This window comes from Humulus lupulus, chromosome 3, assembly GCF_963169125.1.
Source record: "Humulus lupulus chromosome 3, drHumLupu1.1, whole genome shotgun sequence".
Taxonomy (NCBI): domain Eukaryota; kingdom Viridiplantae; phylum Streptophyta; class Magnoliopsida; order Rosales; family Cannabaceae; genus Humulus; species Humulus lupulus.
The window spans coordinates 249,810,015-249,832,415 of NC_084795.1; the positions used below are offsets into that span (position 1 = coordinate 249,810,015).

Sequence of the window (22,401 nt, forward strand, 5' to 3'; positions counted from 1 at the left end):
CCGGGATCTTTGTATTTTGACGGTGCCTTTTGTTCAATCACCGCACTCACTTGCTCGGTCAAGAAGACAGTCTTCTTGACATGATTCTTCCTTTTTGCAGTGCATAGATCCTTGATGATTTTGGCATAAGCGGGCACTTTTTTTATGATGTGAAGCAAAGGGAGATTAATCTTCACTTGTATCAAGTGCTCAAGGAGTTAAGCTCGGTTATCAGGAAGTTTCCCAACAGGTTTCAAAGCCTGGGGAAATGGTATTTTTGGAGTGGCATTGAGGGGTGGATTTTCGGAAATGACTTTTGGAGTACTGGGAGTGTTGGATTTTATGGGTGGGTCTTGTAGAGTTTTACCGCTTCTCGTTGTGATGGAATTCACTTCCTTGACGTTTTGATCATTAGAATTTGAAGATTGGGCCATGTGTTGGCCTTGCACATTGAATTTTGATTGGGAAGGAAGTTTGCCTTTTTCCGGAATGGCCAAGGATTCAATCAATTTTGAGAATTGAGATTTCATTTCCTTGATTCCTTCCATCATTTGGCGATTCAATTTGGATTGTTCCTCCATAAATGCATGCAGAGTATTCTCGAGAGAATTTTGTTGTGGATGAGCATTGTATTGAGGTGCAGAATACGCCTTTGATGGTTGAACTTGTTGCTCATTTCTCCATTGGCCTCCAGACGATTGAGCTTGGTTGGAATCTCTCCAACTGAAATTTGGGTGGTTTCTCCAACCAGGGTTGTACGTATGGGAGAATGGCTTGTTATATGCCCCTAAGGCATTGCATTGCTCCTCATAAACCCCCATCATTTCATTCAAAGCCAAGCAGTCCTTAGCTAAGTGCTCCGTTCCTCCACAAACAAAGCAAGGTTCTTGCAGTTCCGCTTGAGCGATCATGTGCGACTTTTGGCCATTTTTTGTCATTAAGACCTCAAACTGCTTTTTCAAAGCTTCGAGTTGGGCCTTAACACTATCCTCTTCTCGAAGTTGATAGATCCCAGATGGTTTGTGTCGGTTGGTGCTGTCAGTAGCACTTGGACCAGTCCAGGTGTGAGACTTTTTCGCAGTTTCTTCGAGATATTCAAGAACATCGTCTGGCTCTTTTCGAGGAATTCACCATTGCATAGCATTTCTACAAACTGGCGCTCACGACTCGTGAGGCCTTCATAGAAGTAACTGACCAAACGCCAGTTCTCATAGCCATGGTGCGGGCACTGATTTAACAGATCTTTGAATCTTTCCCAGACTTGATAGAACGTTTCATTGTCCTTTTGGGAAAATGTGGAAATCTGTCGTTTTAGACTGTTGGTCTTATGGCTGGGGAAGTGGTTCAGAAAGAAAGATTTGGTCATCTCCTCCCATGTTCCAATCGACCTAGGTCTCAAAGAGTACAACCCGCTTTTGGCTTTGTCCTTCAAGGAGAAAGGGAAGAACTTCAGTCGCACAGCATCGGCATTTTCGGCTCGGTTATAGAATGTGGCTACCACCTCCTCGAATTCTCTTATATGCACGTATGGGCTTTCGTTTTCCATTCCATGAAATGTAGGCAAGAGTTGAATCATGCCAGGTTTAAAGTCTAATGTAGGCATATTAGGAGGGAAGGTAATGCATGAAGGTGTGGAAGTGCGAGTGGGATGGAGGTAGTCATTGAGAGTTCTTGGTTGGATGTCATCATTGCGAGCCATTTCGAATGGGTTATTATCAACGAAAGTTTGTGTAGAAGAAGGATTGGTGGAAGGAGTTCCGGTAGGAGTGGCAGATGAATTGGAAGAAGTGTCACTGGAAGTTTCGTGATGATTCATCCACCCTCGGGAATCAGAATTAGATTTATTTTATGTCTTTTTTTTTTTGATTTTTTTTTTTGGTTAAACTTGTTCCCATGTAGATTTGAAGGTTTTCGGGTGATCTCCAACCCCTTACTAGAACTCCCCGAGGTTACTGAGTAAGTATGGTGGATCACAGGTCAACCTTTTCGACCAAACAACCTTTAAGCAGAGTGAAATTGCTTATTTTGACAGAACAAGCTTGGTTTTCTTATAGTAATAAGTTCAACAATGTAATAGTGCAAAGGTAGATGCTCGAAACGTTCCCAGGCCGATTGGGAAGGTTGCCAAGGTACCGCTTTAGGCCCACACTTGCCTAGACAGAACTCCCCGAGGTTCCCAGGTAAGTGTGGAGGGTAACGCTATCACAAACCTTATTTAACAACCAATCTTTCTAGACAAAACAATATCGGTTTCTACCATTTGTAATATTACACAATTGTTCCCAATACTAAGCGTTTTATGATTGAAATTTTATGAAAATTTTTATGCAATTTTATGTTTTTATTTTTAAAACCTAAATTCTAAGGAAAACTAAGGCAAAGGAAAAGAAAAACCTAAACTAAATAACAAAATAATAAAAAAACACAATAAAATAAAATAAAATAAAATAAAGAAAAGAAAATTAAAGTGAAGAGAAAATAGCAAGCTTAATCTATTTTTTTTTTCAAATATGTATTAAACTAAAAAGAAATAGAATATAAATTAAGAAAGAAAAATAGAGTAAGAATTAGCTAAAAAAAAAATATAATTATATAAATATATATGGTTTTTTTTTAAAACAAAAAGAGAGGAAAATAGAATAGAAATAGAAATAAGAAAAAATAAATATTTTTTTAGTTTTTGCCTTTTTTTTAGATTTTTTTTATAGATATGTATATATATATATATATATGAATATCAAAACATATGAATATATATATGTATATATATATATATATATTTTGTTACCGAAAAAAGAAAAGTGTAAAAGAAGAAAAGAAATATATATAAATAAATAATTTTTTTTTTACTTTTTTTCTTTTTATTTTTGTTATAATAATAATCTAATTAATTAAAAATTAGTAAATAAAAAAAAAATACTAATACAATATTTATTCCAACAAAAACACAAATAAAATTACTAATATTTTTGTAAAAATTTCACTAAACCTTTGAAAATTACCTCTCCGGCAACGGCGCCAAAATTTGTTTAACGCCCAAATTGTGACAATCACTAAGCGGTGGTTGTAGTATAATCGGGCGGTCGATCCACAATGAGGTAACCTATACTCAAAAGATTAGTAGAAAATAACACAAAAATTAGTAACAATAAATGAATAAAAAGATGGAAATGAAAAGAGGTTTGAGATTTTGGTATTGTATTTTTGATGAAATGATAAAGTGGGATAGGTGAGATAAATGTAAGATGTAATCAAGAGTTTGAGAAATAGAAAGGTTTCAAGAATCATTCATATGCTTGCTTAGTTACTTAGTTACTTGATTTACAAAAATACACAAGTAAATAGTTCACATCCTAACATTTACTTGGAAAATCTAACATTAAAGTCCATATTCTTTTCTAACAAAAGTCCATTTGAGTTATAAAGTTCTTTACTTTAAAGGCACAAAGTTAATCTTATGAAAAATTTAAAAATGACAAAATACCCAAGGGCAATAATGCAATAGAAGATTAGACATAAAATTATGCATCAATATTACTTTTATTAATTAGAAGCACATAGAAAGAGCATGACTAATCATATATACTATTAGCATAAATAAATAAAGATAACAAAATAAAGACAGAGATGAAAGAACATAAATAACTCAAATATATTACATTAAGAACATAGTAAATCAAAGTAGCAAAATAACATCACTTGCATATGGAATCATCCCTAACCTTTCTAGGAAGATTAGGCCATTATGCTCATGATTCTCACAAAATTCTAAGAAGAAAATATGAGAAGAAAGTGAGTGGAAATTTTGCTATAGTTTCTCTACTCTAAAAATTACATACATAATGTGAAGAAGGAGTCCCTATTTATAGAAGGAGAAAATGACCAAAAAGAAATTAAACAACAAAATGGGGTTTACAAAATAAATCTGAAATATTAATAATAAAATATGATTTTGAAAAATCAAATCTTATTATTAATATTAAGCTAGCTATTTTGGTGTATGGTCATTTTCCCATTTTTTAAAATACCACAAAAACATGAGCTTTAAAGCTCAAAATAACAATTTACAAAGCTCAATACCCACACAACATGGATGGTGACACAAGAGGGTTTTGACCCATTTTCAACTAATGAGGGAGTGACACGTAGGCGGCTGGGCTGAAGAAGCAAGATGCTTGGGCGTGAGTTGGGCTTGGGCCGTTGGAGGCTGGCCTTCGTTTGGGTCACTGCTGAAGAAGGGTCACGTTGGAGGCTGCTGGGAAGGTTTGATGGGCTTGCTGGAATGAAGGATGAAGGATGCCTTGGGCCGAACTGGGCCTGTGTGGGGGAGTTAATGCATTGGGCTGGAAGTGTTGGGCAGCTGGGAATTGGATGCATGGCTGAAGTGGTGGACAGGTGGCGCATGCGGACTGGCTGGCAGGAGTGCTGCTGGGACACGTGGCGCGAGGACAAGGCGGCACCTGGCTGTGGAGAGGCTGGCAGCTTGGGCTTGTTGGGCTTCTCCTTCAGTTGGGCCAACTGCAAAATAACTAAATACTCCTTAAAAATTCCATTTTAACTTAATTCTTTTTCTTTTCCTTTTTCTTTTCTTTTGCTTTTATTAATGTCACAATGCACCATACTTTATACAAATTAAATTAAAATTAATATTTTCCATTAAAGAAATATATCAAAATAATTTTAAGAAAATATTAATTAAAACTTAATTTAATTTATGCTTTAAGCTTAGTAAAATGTCGTTTTTAAGTACTAATCATGCATGTTTCTAACTCCCAATGAAGTTTGATGGCATTAGAAAATCAAATGATGGATGAGAACTCTATATATATATATATAAACCATTTTGTTTACTTGGATGTAATGTGTGAATGTGAAAACCACACTACATAATTTAAAACACTTGTGATGACATGCTCATCTTTAAAATACTATGATGAGTACGAGATAAGGCTTGATAAATTCTTAGAAGCATTTCTAGATAGTATTCTCAAAATGTTCTTACAAGAGAGAAAATAACTTTTATGACAAAAGCTTTGAGTCTTGTGTTGCTTTTGAGATCTTCATCTTCTACCTTCTATTCTTATGATAATTGTCATCAGTTATGTAATCTCTTCTCATCTTTTTCTTTGTAATATTATGTTGAGTATGAGAGAAGGCTTGATAAATCGTTAGAAGTATTTCTAGAGAGTATTCTCAATGTGTTCTTATGAGGGAGGAAATAACTTTCAGGATAAATATTTTAAACCTTATGTTGCTCTTGAGATCTTCATCTTCTACTCTTATAATAATTTTCATAAATTATGTAATCTCTTCTCATCTTTCTCCTTTACAATATTTGTGTTATTTTGATTGTATTCATCTTTGATTGTTTATATATTTCCAACAATGACTCTTTAAGCCAATATTTAACACTAGAACTCTACTAAACATCTCATATTATAAAATCCAATATTATAAGGCCATCCTTGGAATTCACATGTCTAACCATGAGATAATCTAGTAATGAAACAATGGTTTTGGTTGAAAAACGGTGTTCAGCAGAATCGGCTCCATCCCACATTAGTGTTTAACAGCTTAACCTCTTCTTAAGTTCAAATCCCACTTTTGCTATTCAACTTGTTACATCTGAGGCCAGTTGTTTGATTGTCTCGGTCTGAATTAGCCGAGCAGAAACGAAAAGAAAAAAGTATTGAATGTCATCTGTTGTAAATCTCATACAACACAAGACTTAGGCACACATGCAAATCATCAAACAGTTAGAGAGCATAACTAATGAATCAAATGTAAATAACAACTCAGTAAAAAATAATAAAAGCAAGAAAATTATACTGGTTCAGCACAAAGATTGTGCTTATATCCAGTTTGCTTCTCTTGAAGCTAATCCACTATAAGATGAAATGAATACAATCACCAATCGCCAACAACAATCAGAGGAAAACTTCCTTAGTACAGTCTTTGGTAACTCAAGAACACAAACGGACAACTTCTTGGACAGTCCCCAGCCAAGATCAACTTCTCTAGTAGTCTTTGGTAACTGAAGAACACAAACGGACAACTTCTTGTACAGTCCCCAGCCAAGATCAACCTCCATTCACTCTTGCCTTAAGTTTTACCCAGTACTAAGACCAATTATCCCAAACTCACTCTCTCTTATTTTCTCACTCCCGTACAAGTCTCGATGATCCGTTTGTTACACATAAAATAGCACATCAAAGTACTATATATATATATATATATATATATGAAAAAAGAGGAGAATGTGTTCCCCATATTATTTCTGTTTTTTGTTTTCAAAGTTGTGTTATCAGAAATAAGAACAAAAAATTATTTTTGTAGTTTTCAAAAAATAAGAGGTGTTTGGTTAATATTTTCTAAAAATTATTTTTTAGTTTTATTTTTTTAAAATCTTAAATAAAATATTAACAAATATATTTACAAAGAGAAAAATATTTTAAAAGTTTGTAATAAATAATGAGATAAAATAATTTGAAAAAAATGATGAAAAATAAGAAGTGAGAAAGTAAGGAGAGAAAATTTGAAGAAATAGAAATTGAAAAGAGAGAAATTAATCCAAGAAAAAATAAGAGAGAATGTGATAAGAAAGAAAATGAAGAGAGATAAGTGAATAGAGAGAAAGTAATGAGAGAGGAAATGACAAGAGAGAAAAAATGACGAGAGAGAAAATGAAGATATATTAAGTGATGAGAGAGAAAGTGATGTGAGAGAAACTGAAGAGAGAGAAACTAATGAGAGAGAAAATTATGTGACAATAAATGATGTTAAATAATAATAAATAAATAAATGATATGAGAAAAAAAATAGAATTTTTTTTTTAAGAACAACATAAAACAACTTTTTGTTGTTCTCAAAATTTTCTGTTTTTTGTAACTTTGTTTTTAAAAATTATTTTCTAAAAATAACGCCAAACAGCTCAACTTGATTTCAAAAAAACAATTTTTAACTTTTAAAAATAAAAAAACAGATTTATAGTCTTTTAGTTAAGGTGCATTTAACTTTCCAACATCATCAATGAAAAGAATCTAAAACTAGTGAAGCTTCGTACCTTGACATCATATGTTGCTCTATAAAAAAACTGTAAACGTGGTTTTGACTTTTGAGAAGGAAATTTGGACATTTTTGTATGTAAAAATGCAATATTGGCTGTACTTATCAATCATAAGGGCCTTGATAAAAGCTCTGTTGACTTTAAACTTGGGTACAAGTCTCATAGTATATCATATATTAGGTACTAATCAGTGAGATTTCTCAGATCGATGATGGAAATTTCCTATTGAACATGCTTGAACATAGTACCCTATAAAAAGGGAGAAAAGATAGAAAGTGAGAACCCAAGAAAAAAAAAACAGGGAATGGAATATTATAGAAAATAAGGGCACTCTAGACAATTCTCTGTATTTCATTTGGTTCTTATCCCTTTCAATAGCAAATGTGTGCGTTCAAAGTCCAAGTCTTTCTATTTTGTTTTTTGTTTTTAAATAAAAATGATTGAATGCTTTCATGTTAGTTATACTATACAAACCTTTCACCTCTCTGATATTTCATTCATCTATAATTAATTACTTGCAAGAATGCAGAACATCCCATTTGCCTGCTGTGGACCATATCCATATTGTGTGATAAAATTGTCTTTTTTTCACACTGTCGCGGGCACTAATTAACTAACTGGTTTTTAGATTTGTCTTTACTAATTTGATTGGGTAGGTATTAGGTTTTAAATCTACTATAGAACATGACCATAAGATTAAAAAGGAATATCTCAAAAATAAGTTTTCATAATCACACAACAAAGAATATTTTTTTATGAAGAGTTTCATTGATCCACTACAGCTGAAGCTCCCTCATATTGACACAGTCCTTTTATGTTAAATGCCAGAGTTTATGTACTGGTTTGCCAGGTTCTGCTAGAGAAAATAATGTTCTTTCTTTACAAGATGCATAAACTTTTCAAAGTTACTCCAAACATTTTGCAATATACAAACATGTAAATCTAATCCTGAACTACAAAGGGAAAAGGAATCTGAAGAAACATTACTATGTGAAATTGAGCTGTATCAATATGTGAGAGGTCCAATTTTCTCAAGACAGATCCGAAAAGAAAAAAGAAGCTAAATTGAATAAAAAACCATATTGCTTCTCTCTTCTCTTTTCAAATCTTTAAGATCCAGATCAGCCTCTCCTTGTTGCCAAAGGAACCACCTCAGCCAGGGGAGTAGACAGGGGAGTTGGGATCGGCGAGGTCCGGCATACCGGACAGGTGGGATGCAGCCTCAGCCAAGGATCCACACACTTGACATGAAAGAGGTGGGTACAATCAGGCAGCTGCCTTAGCATGTCAGTGGCCTTATAATCAGCCAAACATATGGAACAACATGAGGAAGTTGAATTGGTTTTCTTGAGCTTAGCCTCAGAGTAGGGTAACTTGGGGTAGCTCCTAATAGTGGCATCATCTAATCCAATATCAACAACAAAGCTATGCAAGTCATGAGGCAGGTGCTGGGGCCGGCGGTTCCTCCCACCTTCGGCGCCATGGCCGCCGGGTCCAGACATGGCTGACTGCAGCTGATGCTGCTGCTGGTGTTGCTGTTGGGAACGGGTGCAGAAGTAAGAAGCGAGAGTGATGCTTGTAATGAGCAAAAGAATTCCAACTGAAACTCCAATGCCATAACCGAAGCCACCAATGTCTTTAGAGCCAAAGAAACCACCACCATAGTCACCTGTTGTGGAGTTCATCTCTCCTAATTATGACAGAGTAAAACATCAGGGCTTGGGATTGAAGAAGCTGACCATCATCATCATTAGATTAATTGGTTTGATTTCTTTACATATTGGAAATATGGCCAAATGGGTTGGTTATTTGGGGATTCAAATATTTTACAAAGTCAACGGTAATAAGATAGAGAGAGGAAGAGAGAGAGAAAGAAGATGAAGACTATTGGGTGGAGTTTTAATCAAGGGAAGATGTATTTGGGTGGATTTGAAGTAAAGTGAAGGGAAAATAGGGGCATTTACATGTGAATATAATACATAAATGATTGTATGTATACGTTAGATTATGAGGTTAGCTGTCTTCTAGTTCTTGGAGGTCAACGGTCTTATATATCCCTTTATTTTATTTTTTTATTTTAGCCTTAAACCTCATTTGTCTGATGTGAGCAACGTCTTTGCATTATTTCAGCATCTTCGATACATATTCAATTCTTCTTTCTTTCAACTAAGCATTTCTCCCACCGTGCGTGCAATGCACGTTTTATAGAATATATATTCATTATGTATGTATATTATATAATAGAATTTATTATAATGAAGTAACAATGCAATATTATTCACAGAGAGTAACTTGATATACACCACAAGAATATGCATTATATTATTCTCTCTTTATCTCTAAATGTAGTTTAATGCCAATGTTTTGGAAAAGAAGTTTGGCTTTAGAAGTTTAAGAATTGGTTTTGAATAAAGAATCAATAAACTCCCTCCCCCCTTATTTTCCTTTATCTTAAATGTTGTTATTTTCTTTTTTTGGATTTTAGTGAAAGTATCTAACTGCCTCGTAAGGAAAGTAACAACACTAATAATGAAATAATAATAATATTTATATAAAAAATAGGTGCACCATATATGTTTTTTTTTCTTTTTTTTTGGGATGATACAAGCTGTTCCTTATCTAAATCCAGTTGTGTCTTTTCTTGGAAATGATTGGCCTTTTTGTTTTTTTTTTTTTTTTTGAGGTGGGTGGTTGGTTGGTCCTTCATTAACAATATTACAATTGGAGTCATTTTGTTTTTGTTTTGGGGTACATAGGATAGGATGTATGTATTATACTTTTCCAAGTTGTATTATGTTTTTGACATATGATGTTATCAATAGTCATATATTTGATCTTTCAATGAACCACAAATTTCCACATCAAGTAGGTGTGATTAGCTGAAATCTTGGAAGTTAAACGTATATCTTCACGACCTAATAGCATTATTGATTTTTATGTTTCTAACCCTTCACGTGATCATTTTCCAGACCTAGTTTCCCTAGTGACGTTCGTGTACATGTTTAGGCCAAAATAATTTTTTTAATAAAACTTTTTCCTAATATTATATTTTAGAAATAGAATATCACTATTGCATGCACGTTTGTTATTGTTTTTTTATACGCGTGTGATAAAACTTATTTTTTTTTTAAAGCGTACGAAACATCTTATTTTTTTTATACACATATGAAACAATTTATTTTTGGCACTATAAATTATTTAAATTTTTTTAAAATTTTGTAAAAAATTATAAATAATTACAATATATACTGTCATTAAATAAATGAAATTCTAACATTCATGTGTAGAAAACGGTCATGGCGTGTAGGTACAACATAAAACCAGAGATGTACCAAAGATTTTTCACCTAATAGTTATTAATACATACTAATGAAAAATATAAAATAGTTTGAAAAAGGTCATCACAAGTAAGTAATATTTAAAAAGGACATATTTTATATCAAGATATAGAAGAACATCTCCAACCACTTTTCCTAAATGCACTCCTTAGCTAAAATAGAGAGTGTCTTGAAAAAAGGAGTTTCAACCAATCAATATAATGACTTTTCTAAAATAGAGAATGGATAAGGAGCTCCCCAAATGTAGCAAGCTCTCTACATTTTATCAAAATATATATATATATTATTTTAATAAAATGAAAGTTTATTTTATCACTATTTTAATAATATCTCACAACTAAGTTTTTACTTTAGAAATTCAAAGTTATAAAATATTATTAAAATAATCAATCCTAGCCAAAATATTGATCATGGTGGGAGTGAGGTGAGAAAAAGTAGCTCCTTAAAATAGCTTTTTAGTTAAAAAAAATTAAAATTAAGGGGCCTCTTGGAGTTGCTCTAAGGTGTCCAAATTATTCTAATTTTCAAGTTTTTTTTATTGTTTAGTTTTACTCTATTATATAGATTCCTATGTGAGACTCAATTTTTGTCCCCACTATGACGACACTTTTGTGTCGCTAGATATCAGATCAAATGATTAACAATTGTAGAGTTTCACCAAATTTACAATGAATCTTAGTGTATGAAATAATTTTTCTTTTAATTATATAATTTTAATATTATTTATTAAAAAATATACATATAAGGATGTAAAATTACTTTAATCATTGACCCTTTGACTTATTCTACTCCTTCTCTTCCTTTGTTTTTTCTTCATCTACCGCAGGACATATCATAGCCAGTGACGGATCCATAATTTTTATACACTAGGGAGCTCAAAATAAAAAAATATGTACAAGTATTTATTTGCATTGATAACACATAAAATATTATTGGTGTCTACTTCAAATAATAATGGCAATTAATTTTAGTTGTTTTATCTAATTTTATGAAAGATTAATTGCTTTAAAAAATAATTGTGGGGGCTTTTTGTTAATATTGAGTAAATAATTAGTAAATTACAAAGAATTTAGGTTTTTTTATTTGTTAATATTTAATAAATGGGTAAGAAATTATAAAGAATTAATAAGCCCCCACTGGACCTACTCTGAAAGATATGGCTATTTAGGCTCTAAGACATGGGTGCTTAAATCAAGCTCAAGAGTCTCTTGATAGCATGATTGACTCCGGGACATTGGTGAAACCCCTTAGCAACTAAACGAGCCTTATACCTTTCAACAAATCCACTAGGTAAATATTTTGTACGAAAAAACCCATTTGCAACCAACTAAATTTTGTTTTGGATCAAAAGGAACAAGTTCCACAATTCCATTGCGAATAAGAGCATCATACTAACAGACATAGCTTGACACCATTTAGTATCGTTTAAGGCTTGAGTTACTATAGCTTCCCAAAACTCCCAATATGATTAAGTGTATTGATTAGGGTGTCGAAAAGACACGTGGAGTGATTATATGAGTTATATTATTATATGACTGTTTTTGCATGATTATGGTTGCAGATTTGGAAGAGTTTTGAGTCGATTTGAGTTAGATTCGAAATTATGGAAATCTAAAAAATTTGCTCTCTGATTGCGTAAGTCGACCGGCCTAGAGCACTTGGTTGGCTGGCTAGTGCTTTTGGGAAAGCTTGGCCATTTTGGCCAGGCGGTCGACTGACCCATGCTAACAACCTTGTTTTAGGGTTGTTTCCTATGGTTTTCGATGGGTAACATTGGGGGATCAAAATATGAGATTCTTAGGACATTGTGCGACATGTTTAAAGTATCTTTGAAGCCTAGTAAAGTTTACAGAGAAGTTATGATGGGTTGTGGTTTAAGGGAAACTAAACCTACTATATTTTTGTGGCTAGGGTTTCCGAGAGGCTCGTGAGGGGATCGCACTTGAGGTCGTTCTAATTCTCGCAACAACCTTGAGCTAAGAAAACTGGCACATGCACATAGTTCATGACATAGAATAGGCCCCAATGTTGATATGTAACATTTAGAGCTATTTATTTGAAAATTGAGTTAGAGTTGAATACCCCATTCTATATATGTGTTTGTTGCATTAATTGCATCATGTATGTTTGCGATTGATCGGCATAGGTCGTATTCAGAAATACATGTGGAAGGTAGGTTGTGATGGGGCGTGACCACTATCGGGTGTTGTATGCACTCGCTCGACAGATGGTCGTATGGTTAGTGCTAGGAGAGGCACCTTGTTCGGCATAGGCCGTGTAAACTATTTTTGTACGGAAATGATTTCTTCTATTATCTGTGAAGCATGTTGTTTACTATTCATATTTAATTGGTTAATTATTATGCCATCTTCGATTTTCTTGCTAGGCCTAGGCTCACAGGTGCTCTATGGTGCAGGTAAGGGCAAGGGAAAGGGAAAGGGAAAGGAAAAGGGCAAGGGAAAGGTTGACCAGGCATGAGTCATAGGGATTTGTAGCAGCACATACACGTTAGGCCTGCTCGGTCGCCACGACCGAGACACATTTGAGGAACTTAGAGTATAAGTCCAATTTTTTCGCTTAGGTCGGCTATATTTGTGACTTCTGTTGTAACTACGTTGGGTTTGAAACTCTTGTTGGGATCTCCTGTAAAGATTTAAAGTTTTAATGGAAAATTTTATACCTTTTGACCAAAATTTTAATACCTAAACCTTTGTTTAAATTTTAGTTGCACTTTTGAGTCCAAATGACTCGCTTAACAAGTTAAACAACATTTTTAACTTAGAGTGTAATGGTCTTGGATTAGTAGGGTATTACAACTTGGTATCAAAACTGCCAAGGCTTTATGGTTTCTGAAGATCGACCGAACATGTACGCTCACTGCTAAAGACAAGCTCTACCCACGATTCAGTAAATAATGTGTTGAATACATGTCTAACTGCTTAATTGAATCTGTTGATGCCATTTTTCGTCAACTTAAATTAGAAGATCACTAAATACAGAATTAAGAATGCTAATAAAAAACACACGAGATTTTACATGGTTCAACAGTTAAAATCTGCCTAGTCCACGAGTCAATATTATTGAGTGGTGAAATTCTCTAAAAGTTTTTAGAAAGCAATTTCCGCAGAGCATTCCCAGTACCAAATTATATCTATCTCCAAATGAATTTCTCCAGTCTATTTATAGACTGGTTTACAAAATATCTTCCCTGTTATTTCGGGAAGTTACAATTCAAATTTGAAATAAATACAAATAAATGCATTAATTACATAATATCCCATGATAATAGGGATTTATTATCAGATTACAACAAATCCCAGAGGAATAGGGATTTTAAAATAGCAACTGCGTTCAAACTGGATTACCGACCTCGAACATACAATTAACTCACTTTCGAGATCGACCCACATCATGAGCTCATCATTCTGGTTAACCTCGCCCTTAGCCAGTGACTTTTCCGAGCTCAACCATCGGAGATCAACCTCCTCGATCTTGCAATGAAGGTTCAAATTTCTCTCAGACTTTGGAGAAGATTCATCCTTTCGAGCTTGATGCCTAAGCTCGAACCTTCTTAACTAGTGCTCGGTCGCCAATAAGAACAAATCAGGAAATTTATTTATACAAGTGTTGAACCCTTGCAATTATTTAGCTGTGGCTTCGAGCTTAACTTGTAACCTCGAAACATCTTCGAGACCGCATGTAGCTCTGAGCTCACCAATTCTATCGTCGTCACCTTAACACCAAGCAAAACTACAAAACTTAATTCGCGTATATGCTGATGATGTGGCATACTTGCCTATATTAGCTTATACTTTACGAGCCTACATTTCGATGCCATAAATTCTCTTTCTCAAAATTTGGGTGTAACATTTTGCTCCCTTAAAATTGTTGGTTCGAATCCTATGAGAAGGAAACTTTTGAACTTCTCCTTTCAAAAAACGTGCCACCTACCCTACTCGAGTGTGCACACACGTCACTTAGGGATTGCACACCTAGAGTACTCAAGTACTCTTTATCTTTGCCCATGTCCTTTCATATATCCCTTTTTTTGCTGCCAATGTTATAACTAAACCCCATCCGTCAGATCGTTCCTCAACCCAAACCAAAGGCCCAGATCAATTCGACCTGTAACATCCTCCTGGGACGTATATATATGCCCTTCTTCTTCATCACTCCCATTCTAACTATCAGAAAAAAGGAATGAATCGAACCAGAGCCTTAAATATTTTTCTTTTCTTTGCATGTTCTCTTAACCAAAGAGACAAAGTAACTCCAGCACTTTCAACACCGTGAAAGCTTTCCTGCAACCGCTCCTAGAGTCGGCAATTTAATCATTCCAACGAACAACTTTGTGTAAGTTCTTGTTCATGATCCTTTTCTTTTCTTTGGCATATATATTTTTTTACATATTCTTTACGTTTGCTAGAACACCTTCACTGGTTATTACAAGTTTTTTAAGGTTTTACATCGATACTAAGAAAACTTCTGATCCGAATAATTTTGATGTAGTTAGAATCATTGTTTTAGACCCAAAATTTATAGTATAAACATGTAAAAATGGGGTTTTATCTAGAAATAGAGGGTTTCGTGTAGCTTAAGAAATAGGGGTTTTTGGTTTAGGGTTTTAAATACACTAATCCCAAAACACATCACCTTTTTGGGTAACTGCCAACTTTTTCCCTGAAAATCCAGGATTCTCTTAAACTAGTATTAACTTCCTTACTCTCACCTTTTTGGGAACGACATCCGAGTTAATCTCGCTCTTTCGAGGCTTCAGCCTCAATTGAGGCCATCTCATTATCTCGAGCTTTCAAGCTCGAGTTATCAAAATTATAATTTACTTATGATTTCTTGTATGCTGGGCCCTCACCTTTTTCTTCCTTGTTAAATGTCATAGCACTCTGAGAATCGGTGGGGGCCCGAGTTCGCTATTCCTTACCACCCATCAACATCCAGTTCTGAGTCACCTTTCACTCGAAACCAGTGACTGATCCACAAGCAAAAAGAAAGGTGTGAGAAAGAGGATGTACGAGACTGCTTTGACGTTAGATAGACAAGGTCGAAGAGAAGAAGAGAAAAAGACTCCGAGTAGCTGTTTATCCCGATCTAGATCCCGATTTCAGGCCTATTCCGTTAGATCCTAAACTCAAATTTACCGTCGCCTTCGCACCTGGTGCTCTTTCATTCTCCCTAATGGAATACTCTTCAACATGTTCTTCCACCTCCCAAACTCTCTTAGTCCCTACCTCAAAGGAGGAATTTTTCAAGGCTGAGCACTACTGGAGCTCAGTCACGTCCACCAGCCAAATATTTGAATTATTGGCATACCATAACCTCAAGCTCTCTGGCTCCCTGATGTGTTGACCAGCGACCTCGAACGAAAGGAGCTGCTACACCCCAGGGGATGGCAATCTCAAAGGAAAAATCAAGCTCGCCGCATGGACTTGCGAGCACATGAGGGTTGGGGCTCTGCTTCCACTAAAGACATATTTCAAGAATTTCTTGGATTTTTTGGGCTCGCCCCCTTCTAGCTCCAAACCAATTCCTTTAGGGTCTTGTTAGCCCTCAAGTCGCTTTACCACGAGTTGAAGTGGGAAAGGCCTTCTCCACAAGAGATATTATATCTCTTCTGCCTCAAGAGCAACCTTTCTTGAGCTCGTGGAGGAGACGACTTCTACTATCTGTCGAGCTATCCAAAGGAAAAGCAAATTTTCGAGGATATGCCAAATCATCCTCCGAACTTCAAGTTCTCCTTCTTCTGGATGGACGATCTCGCTCCTTCCAAATTCTACTATTTCCAACACATCCGTAAGTATTTTAACATACTTATCCCTTTTTTGGTTGAATAGTCAGGCTCGAAATATTCACCCTTTTTTGTTCCTGCACCTAACTACCACCACTCCAGTCCATCTGAATCGATGATGGAACATAAGGTAGCCATCCTTCGACTTCCCTATGGTCGAAGTTCCCTGTCCTATCTCCTTCATGAAGACAAGCTCCGAGCTTGCGACCTTCTAGGTGAAGGCGAGTCCACTGATGACTCGGGGTATCATAAATACTTGAGGTGGGAACATGTGCCACTCCCAACTGCTGGACTTCCCCGTAGGAGGAGATCTTCAAGCTCACGATCTCATGCGGTTGCATCTCGCTGATGCGACCCTCTAGCCTCGAACAACGAAGCTCACGACGAAGCCTCACCGAGCTCGGCCGACGGAGGTAAAGTTGTGCTCGAATCGTCCATGTGGTCTCCCTTTTTACTTAAGCACAAACCCAACATGATGATCCTCATTGAGGACCCTAGGAATAACTTCTTGGCATGGTCGTGGGTAGACTTTAGGGTTCGTAGGTTTGATAGATAGCTAGGTCAGTACCAAACTATGTATAGTTTAAATGAAGTCTGGGATGGGATAGCCGTTCAATACAGAACTAACATTTATAGAGACCTTTCGAGGTTGTCTCCCACTTATAGAGATGGGACTCCCCCAGTGTCTTCAGAAGATAGGGGAATTTCCTGGTCCCCTAGCTCAAGCTCAGTCGAGAGTACTAGTTAGGTTTCTGTTATCCTTGTCTTATTTCCTTTAGTAACTCTTGCTCAATCACTAAAGAATGATCTTTATGTTTTTAAGGTGAAATGGACTCAGATTTAGACAAAGTGATCAACTAACCCATGGCTGCGAAGGCGAGTAAAGGCCAGCGAGCCTCACAAAAAGAAGGTCGCCCCTCCAAGATGCCCAAAACAACCGAGGTGGTCCCTCCAGTCTCAGTTGCCCAAAATTTGAGTCAGGCTGCCGATCCTACTCCCGAGCTCGGACCGAGCATTGTATCCAAGATAGCAATGCCTGCCACCACTCTACCTCATGCTGTCCAAACAATCCAGAAGGCCCCTACAGCCACTGCGAGAAAAGGCCAAGCTCCTGTGCGTGAGCGCTTCCTGTCAATCTCGACTCATGTTCCCGAGTTCATGGTTCATAGTGCAGCGGGATCCCATGGAGTCAACCTAGGCTCTGACACTTGGATTCCCATGGGTCAAAGTCTCAGTCACCTCGGGGCCCCTTAATAGGAGTTTCTGACCTCCTATCGGGATGCCAACACTTTCTTCGACAAGGGTGACGAGCTCTTCTCCTCGGTTAGTCATTGATGTTTTAAGCTTATTATTTTATACTTATGTTGTGCTTTACTAACTTGTGTTTATATTTGTGTATAGGCTTTCACATCCTTCGTTCAACACACCTTTATGTTGAACAACGAGGTGACTGCGAGCAGAGCGCTTGCGCAGGAAACTAGAGACACCCAGTTGAGGTTTGCAGATGAGCTGAAAACAACGAAGCTCAAGGTGGCGGCAAGAGATGTGGCCATTCAAAAAGTTTCTGAGCTCGAGTCAAGGCTGGAGGCTGCTTTGAAAGAGGTCTAGAAGGTCCCTGGCCTTGAGTCGACGCTGGTGGTGACCCTGAAGGAGGTCGAGGTTAAGAATTCCGAGATCAAGGAGAAGGACTCCAAGATCAAGGAGATTCAAGAACTCAATGGCAAGCTGGAGGAGGAAAAGAAGATTACCTTCGAAGTCATTGAGGGTGAGAAGGCTCGTCTTTTGGAGGAGTTCAAAACCAAAAAGGATCGCGTCGTAGATATGGCAATGTATCAGATTTGGGTGAACAATCCGGACCTCGATACCAGTTTCCTAGCCAATCTGGAGGCTGATTTCATCGCTAAATGGCAGGCTGAGCTCAAGGAGAAGGAGGCCATGCTCGAGGCCAAGGAAGCAACATAGACCTCAAGGGCTGCAGTTGGAGAAGCATCCAAATCTTGAGGCCAAATTTATGGGCTGCAACCCATTGCCATTTTTTTTTGTAATTACTTTTATTATTTTTGTGCCTTTGGGGCAAAGACAATTTATAGCTCGGTTTTGAGCTATCTTAATTATCAATTTATAACAATATCAATTTTTATGCAAATAATTTTCTAGCTCGAAAATCTTTATGCACTTGATTTTTCTCCTAGCTTTTTGCCTCAATATTATGCCTTACATTTCTAGATTGAAATATTTCAAGCTTGCCACTATTAAGGACTTGCTTTTATATTTGTTTATTCACACAAGTATATCTATTGGATTTAGGTTCAAATATCAATGCATTCATGCACAGTTTTTTCAAAGTATCCATGTTCAACTTCGTTATTGTCAAGGTCGAACCTTACTTTTACCATGCACTTGAAAGTACTTAATTGGCATGTAATTTTAGTAATCTAGTTATACTTTGCTTTTTTCAGTCACTTTTCCTCATCCTCGAGTATAGCCTTGAGGTTGTGAGGTCGAGACTTATTTGCAAAGTTTTCCAGCCCTAGTATCGACTTAGTTGGTTTATCTAAAATTCCAACTTAATATTGTCGGTTAGGTTTTGCTGGTTTGTTCCAAACTTATTAGCTTGCGTGTATAGTTTATAATCCATACACTTATTTTCATGCCGGGTTAATAATCTAGACATAAACTTATTTTATTTAAGTTATTATTTTTCAAACCTATGGTATGATTGTATACCACTTATGCCCCCTTAATATCCTATGATTGTGTTCTTAGGTTATTGAAATTTTAGGGTTTGCAAAAAAGTATAACAATAAACAATACAACTTTTAATCGAAATTCGGAATTTTATTGATAAGAAGTGAAAGAATCAAGCAATTTCTTAGTTACAATGAAAACATCATTCCTACATTACTAATAATAAGGTCGTAGATGTTCACCATTCCAAGCTCGCGGAACCAATTCTCCATTTAACCTCGCCAACTTATACACTCCAGGTCGAATAATGGACTCGATCTGGTAAGGTCCTTCCTAGTTAGGCTCAAATACCCTAGCAGTCGGGTCTCGTGTAGCTAATAATACGCGCCTTAGCACCAGGTCTCCCAATCCGAATTTTCTATCTCAGACCCTCTTATTAAAATATCTAGTATCCCGTTGCTGGTATGCAACATTTTTCAATTAGGCTTCATCTCGTCTCTCTTCAATGAGGTCTAGACTTTCTTCGAGCTAAGATTGGTTTTAGGCCTGATTGTACGCATCGCACCGTATTGTTGGGATGTCGACCTCGATTGGAAACATGGCCTCACATCCATAAGCTAGGGAGAAGGGAGTATGCCCCATTGAAGTTTGCGTTGTGGTTCTATAAGCCCACAATACTTGAGGCAACTCCTCTGGCCATTTGCCCTTTTCCTCTTCTAACCTTTTCTTCATGGAGCTCTTTAAGGATTTATTGACTACTTTGATCTGGCCGTTTGATTGGGGATGGGCCACAGAGGAGAAACTTTTTATTATCCCATTTTTTTGCAGAAATGTGTAAATAAATCGCTGTCGAACTGGGTCCCATTATTTGATACTATCTTTCTGGGCATTCCGTATCTGCAGACAATATTTTTTTTACTAAGAAATCTAGGAATTTCTTCGAGGTAATAGAGGCCAAGGGTTCAGCTTCGATCCATTTTGTAAAATAATCAACCGCGACCACAGCATACCTTACTCCACTTTTTCCAGTTGGCAAGGAGCCTATGAGGTCAGTTCCCCATACTGTGAATGGCCATGGGGAGCTCATCATGGTGAGCTCAGTAATCTTTTGCTGGTGTAGTATACAGGTTTTTGTATTTTCTTATCCCACCGTACCAGTACCGCACTAATGGCGTGCTAGGTTGTAGCAAGGTATAAGTAAAAAATCTCTTCTATAATAGGTTTAGACAAGATCGGTGGTTCGGTGAGGTGTTTCTTAAGGTTTTGAAACATGAGCTCACACTCCTCCGACCACTCAAATTTCTTGCCCCCTCTTAAAAGATTAAAGAATGGAAGGCATCGGTCTGTAGATTTTGAGATAAACCTACTTAAGGCCGCCATTCTTCCAGTTAGGCTCTGGACATCCTTATGTTTTTGAGGTGAGGGCATGTCTATCAATGCCTTGATCTTGTCTGGATTAACCTTTATTCCCTGAGCATTTACTATAAATCCAAGGAACTTAACGGAAGATACTTTGAATGAGCATTTTTCTGGGTTAAGTTTCATGTTGTATTTTTGAAATACAACAAAACACTCACCGAGATCATCCACATGGTTATTGTTATGTTTTGATTTGACCAACATATCGTCCACATAAACTTCCATGTTATTCCCTATTTGTTCAGCAAACATCCTATTTACCAGTCCTTGGTATGCGGATCCAACATTTTTAAGCCCGAAAGGCATGACGTTGTAGCAATACAATCCCTTATCAGTTACAAAGCTCGTATGTTCTTGGTCAGGTGCATGCATGGAAAACTGGTTATATCCAAAATAAGCACCCATGAACGCATGATGTCGTGGCCTGCAGTAGCATCTACGAGCTGATCTATTCGAGGTAAAGGAAAGCAATCTTTGGGGCATGCCTTGTTGAGGTTTAAATAGTTGATGCAGGTTTGCCATTTTTCGTTGGGTTTTGGGACCAACACCGGATTGGTGATCCAGTCAGGATAAAAAGCATCTCGTATAAACTAATTTCCTTTTAACCTTTCGACCTCTTCTTTTAGGGCCTTTTTCTTCCATCGTCCAGGAGCCTTCATCTTTTCTGCTTTGGGGGGAAGCTTTTATCAATATTAAGTGCATGGCTTATGACATTTGGACTAATTTCTACCATGTCCGAGTGTGACCATGCGAACACATCCTGGTTTTCTTTCAAAAAGCAAGTTAATTGCTATCTTGCATTTTCAGAAAGGTTTTTCCTTATTTTTACCACCCTTGTGGTATCCTTTTTATCGAGATCGACTTCTTCGAGCTCCTCCAGGGGTTCGAGATCGGCCCTTTCTTCGACTCTAAGGTCGATCTCCTCTTCTATCTCGAAGGTGGATCCGTCTATCTCCTAAATGACCATAAGTGTATGGGAACTTGTTTGGTTTTTCCCCCTTATGGAAATGCTGTAGCATTCCCTTCCCGCGAGCTGGTCTCCCTTCAGCGTCCCGATGCCACTAGACGTCGAGAACTTGATGGCCAGATGCCTGACATACGATACTGCCCCCAGCCCAATCAGGGCGGGTCTCCCGAGCAGTATGTTGTAGGCCAACGGGGCATCCACCACTATGAACTCCATCATCTTGGTTACCGAGACTGGATAGTCTCCCAAGGTCATAGGAAGTTCAATGGATCCTGTACAAGCAATCCCTTCTCCTGAAAATCCATAAAACATGGTCGCACAATCTTTCAAATCTCGAAGTGTGAGTCCCATCTTTTCTAAAGTGGCCTTGTAAAGGATATTCATAGAGCTCTTGTTATCAATCAGGACCCTACGTACCCTCCTGTTCGTGAGCTGAAGCGTGATGACAGGAGGGTTATTATGAGGAAACTGGATGTGTGACGCATCCTCTCCTGTAAAGGTGATGGGTTGAGTTTCAGCCCTTTGCTGCTTTGGAGTCCGTGGTTTGGGTTTCTAAGGAGAACCATCCCCAGTCTTTAGCTCATTAATGTATCTTTTTTGGGTGTTCCTACCTGATCCTGCAATATGAGGTCCCCCAGAGATGGTTACCACATCTTCTCCCTCTAGTAGAGGAGGTCGCTCATCCTCCCGTGCTCGGGAGTTGTTCTATTGGGCAAGTTGTGCAGTCACTGTCCTTTGTCTTGTCGAGGCTTGATTGGGATTCCGGTTTCTTACATACTATCTGAAATATCCCCTCGAGATCAAGCCTTTGATCTCCTCCTTCAGTTGTCGGCACTCATCGGTTGTGTGTTTGACGTCTCTGTGAAATATACAATATTTATTGGAGTCCCTCTTTGCCTTCTGATTCCACATTAGGTCAGGTCGTCTGAATGGGACCTGATAATAATTGGCAAGAAACAAATTTTCCTGAGTCTCATTAAGTTCGGTGTACAATGTGTAGATGGAGAAATACTTGTCTCCTTCTTCTTTTTCCCTCCGTCAACCTCAGGGTTATTCACTTCATTTTTCTTCCTCTTTGAAGGGTTATCCCCAGAGGGTCTTGACATTGAAGGGGTTGCCAAGGTCGAGGCTGAGTTAACAT

General features: G+C 37.0%; 1 protein-coding gene and 1 non-coding gene across 2 annotated transcripts; one reads left to right on the top strand and one right to left on the bottom strand.

Moving 5' to 3' along the window:
* The first annotated feature begins 1,190 nt into the window (after nucleotides 1-1,190).
* LOC133828069 (small nucleolar RNA R71) lies at nucleotides 1,191-1,297 on the top strand. Its single transcript, XR_009890714.1, has one exon. It is a non-coding gene; the product is annotated as a small nucleolar RNA R71 (small nucleolar RNA).
* A 6,481-nt stretch (nucleotides 1,298-7,778) lies between these two features.
* On the bottom strand, nucleotides 7,779-8,990 carry LOC133823567 (RING-H2 finger protein ATL70-like). Its single transcript, XM_062256403.1, has one exon. It carries the CDS (start codon nucleotides 8,728-8,730, stop codon nucleotides 8,167-8,169), a length of 564 nt encoding a protein of 187 aa, XP_062112387.1. The 5' UTR covers nucleotides 8,731-8,990; the 3' UTR covers nucleotides 7,779-8,166.
* Nucleotides 8,991-22,401: the final 13,411 nt, after the last annotated feature.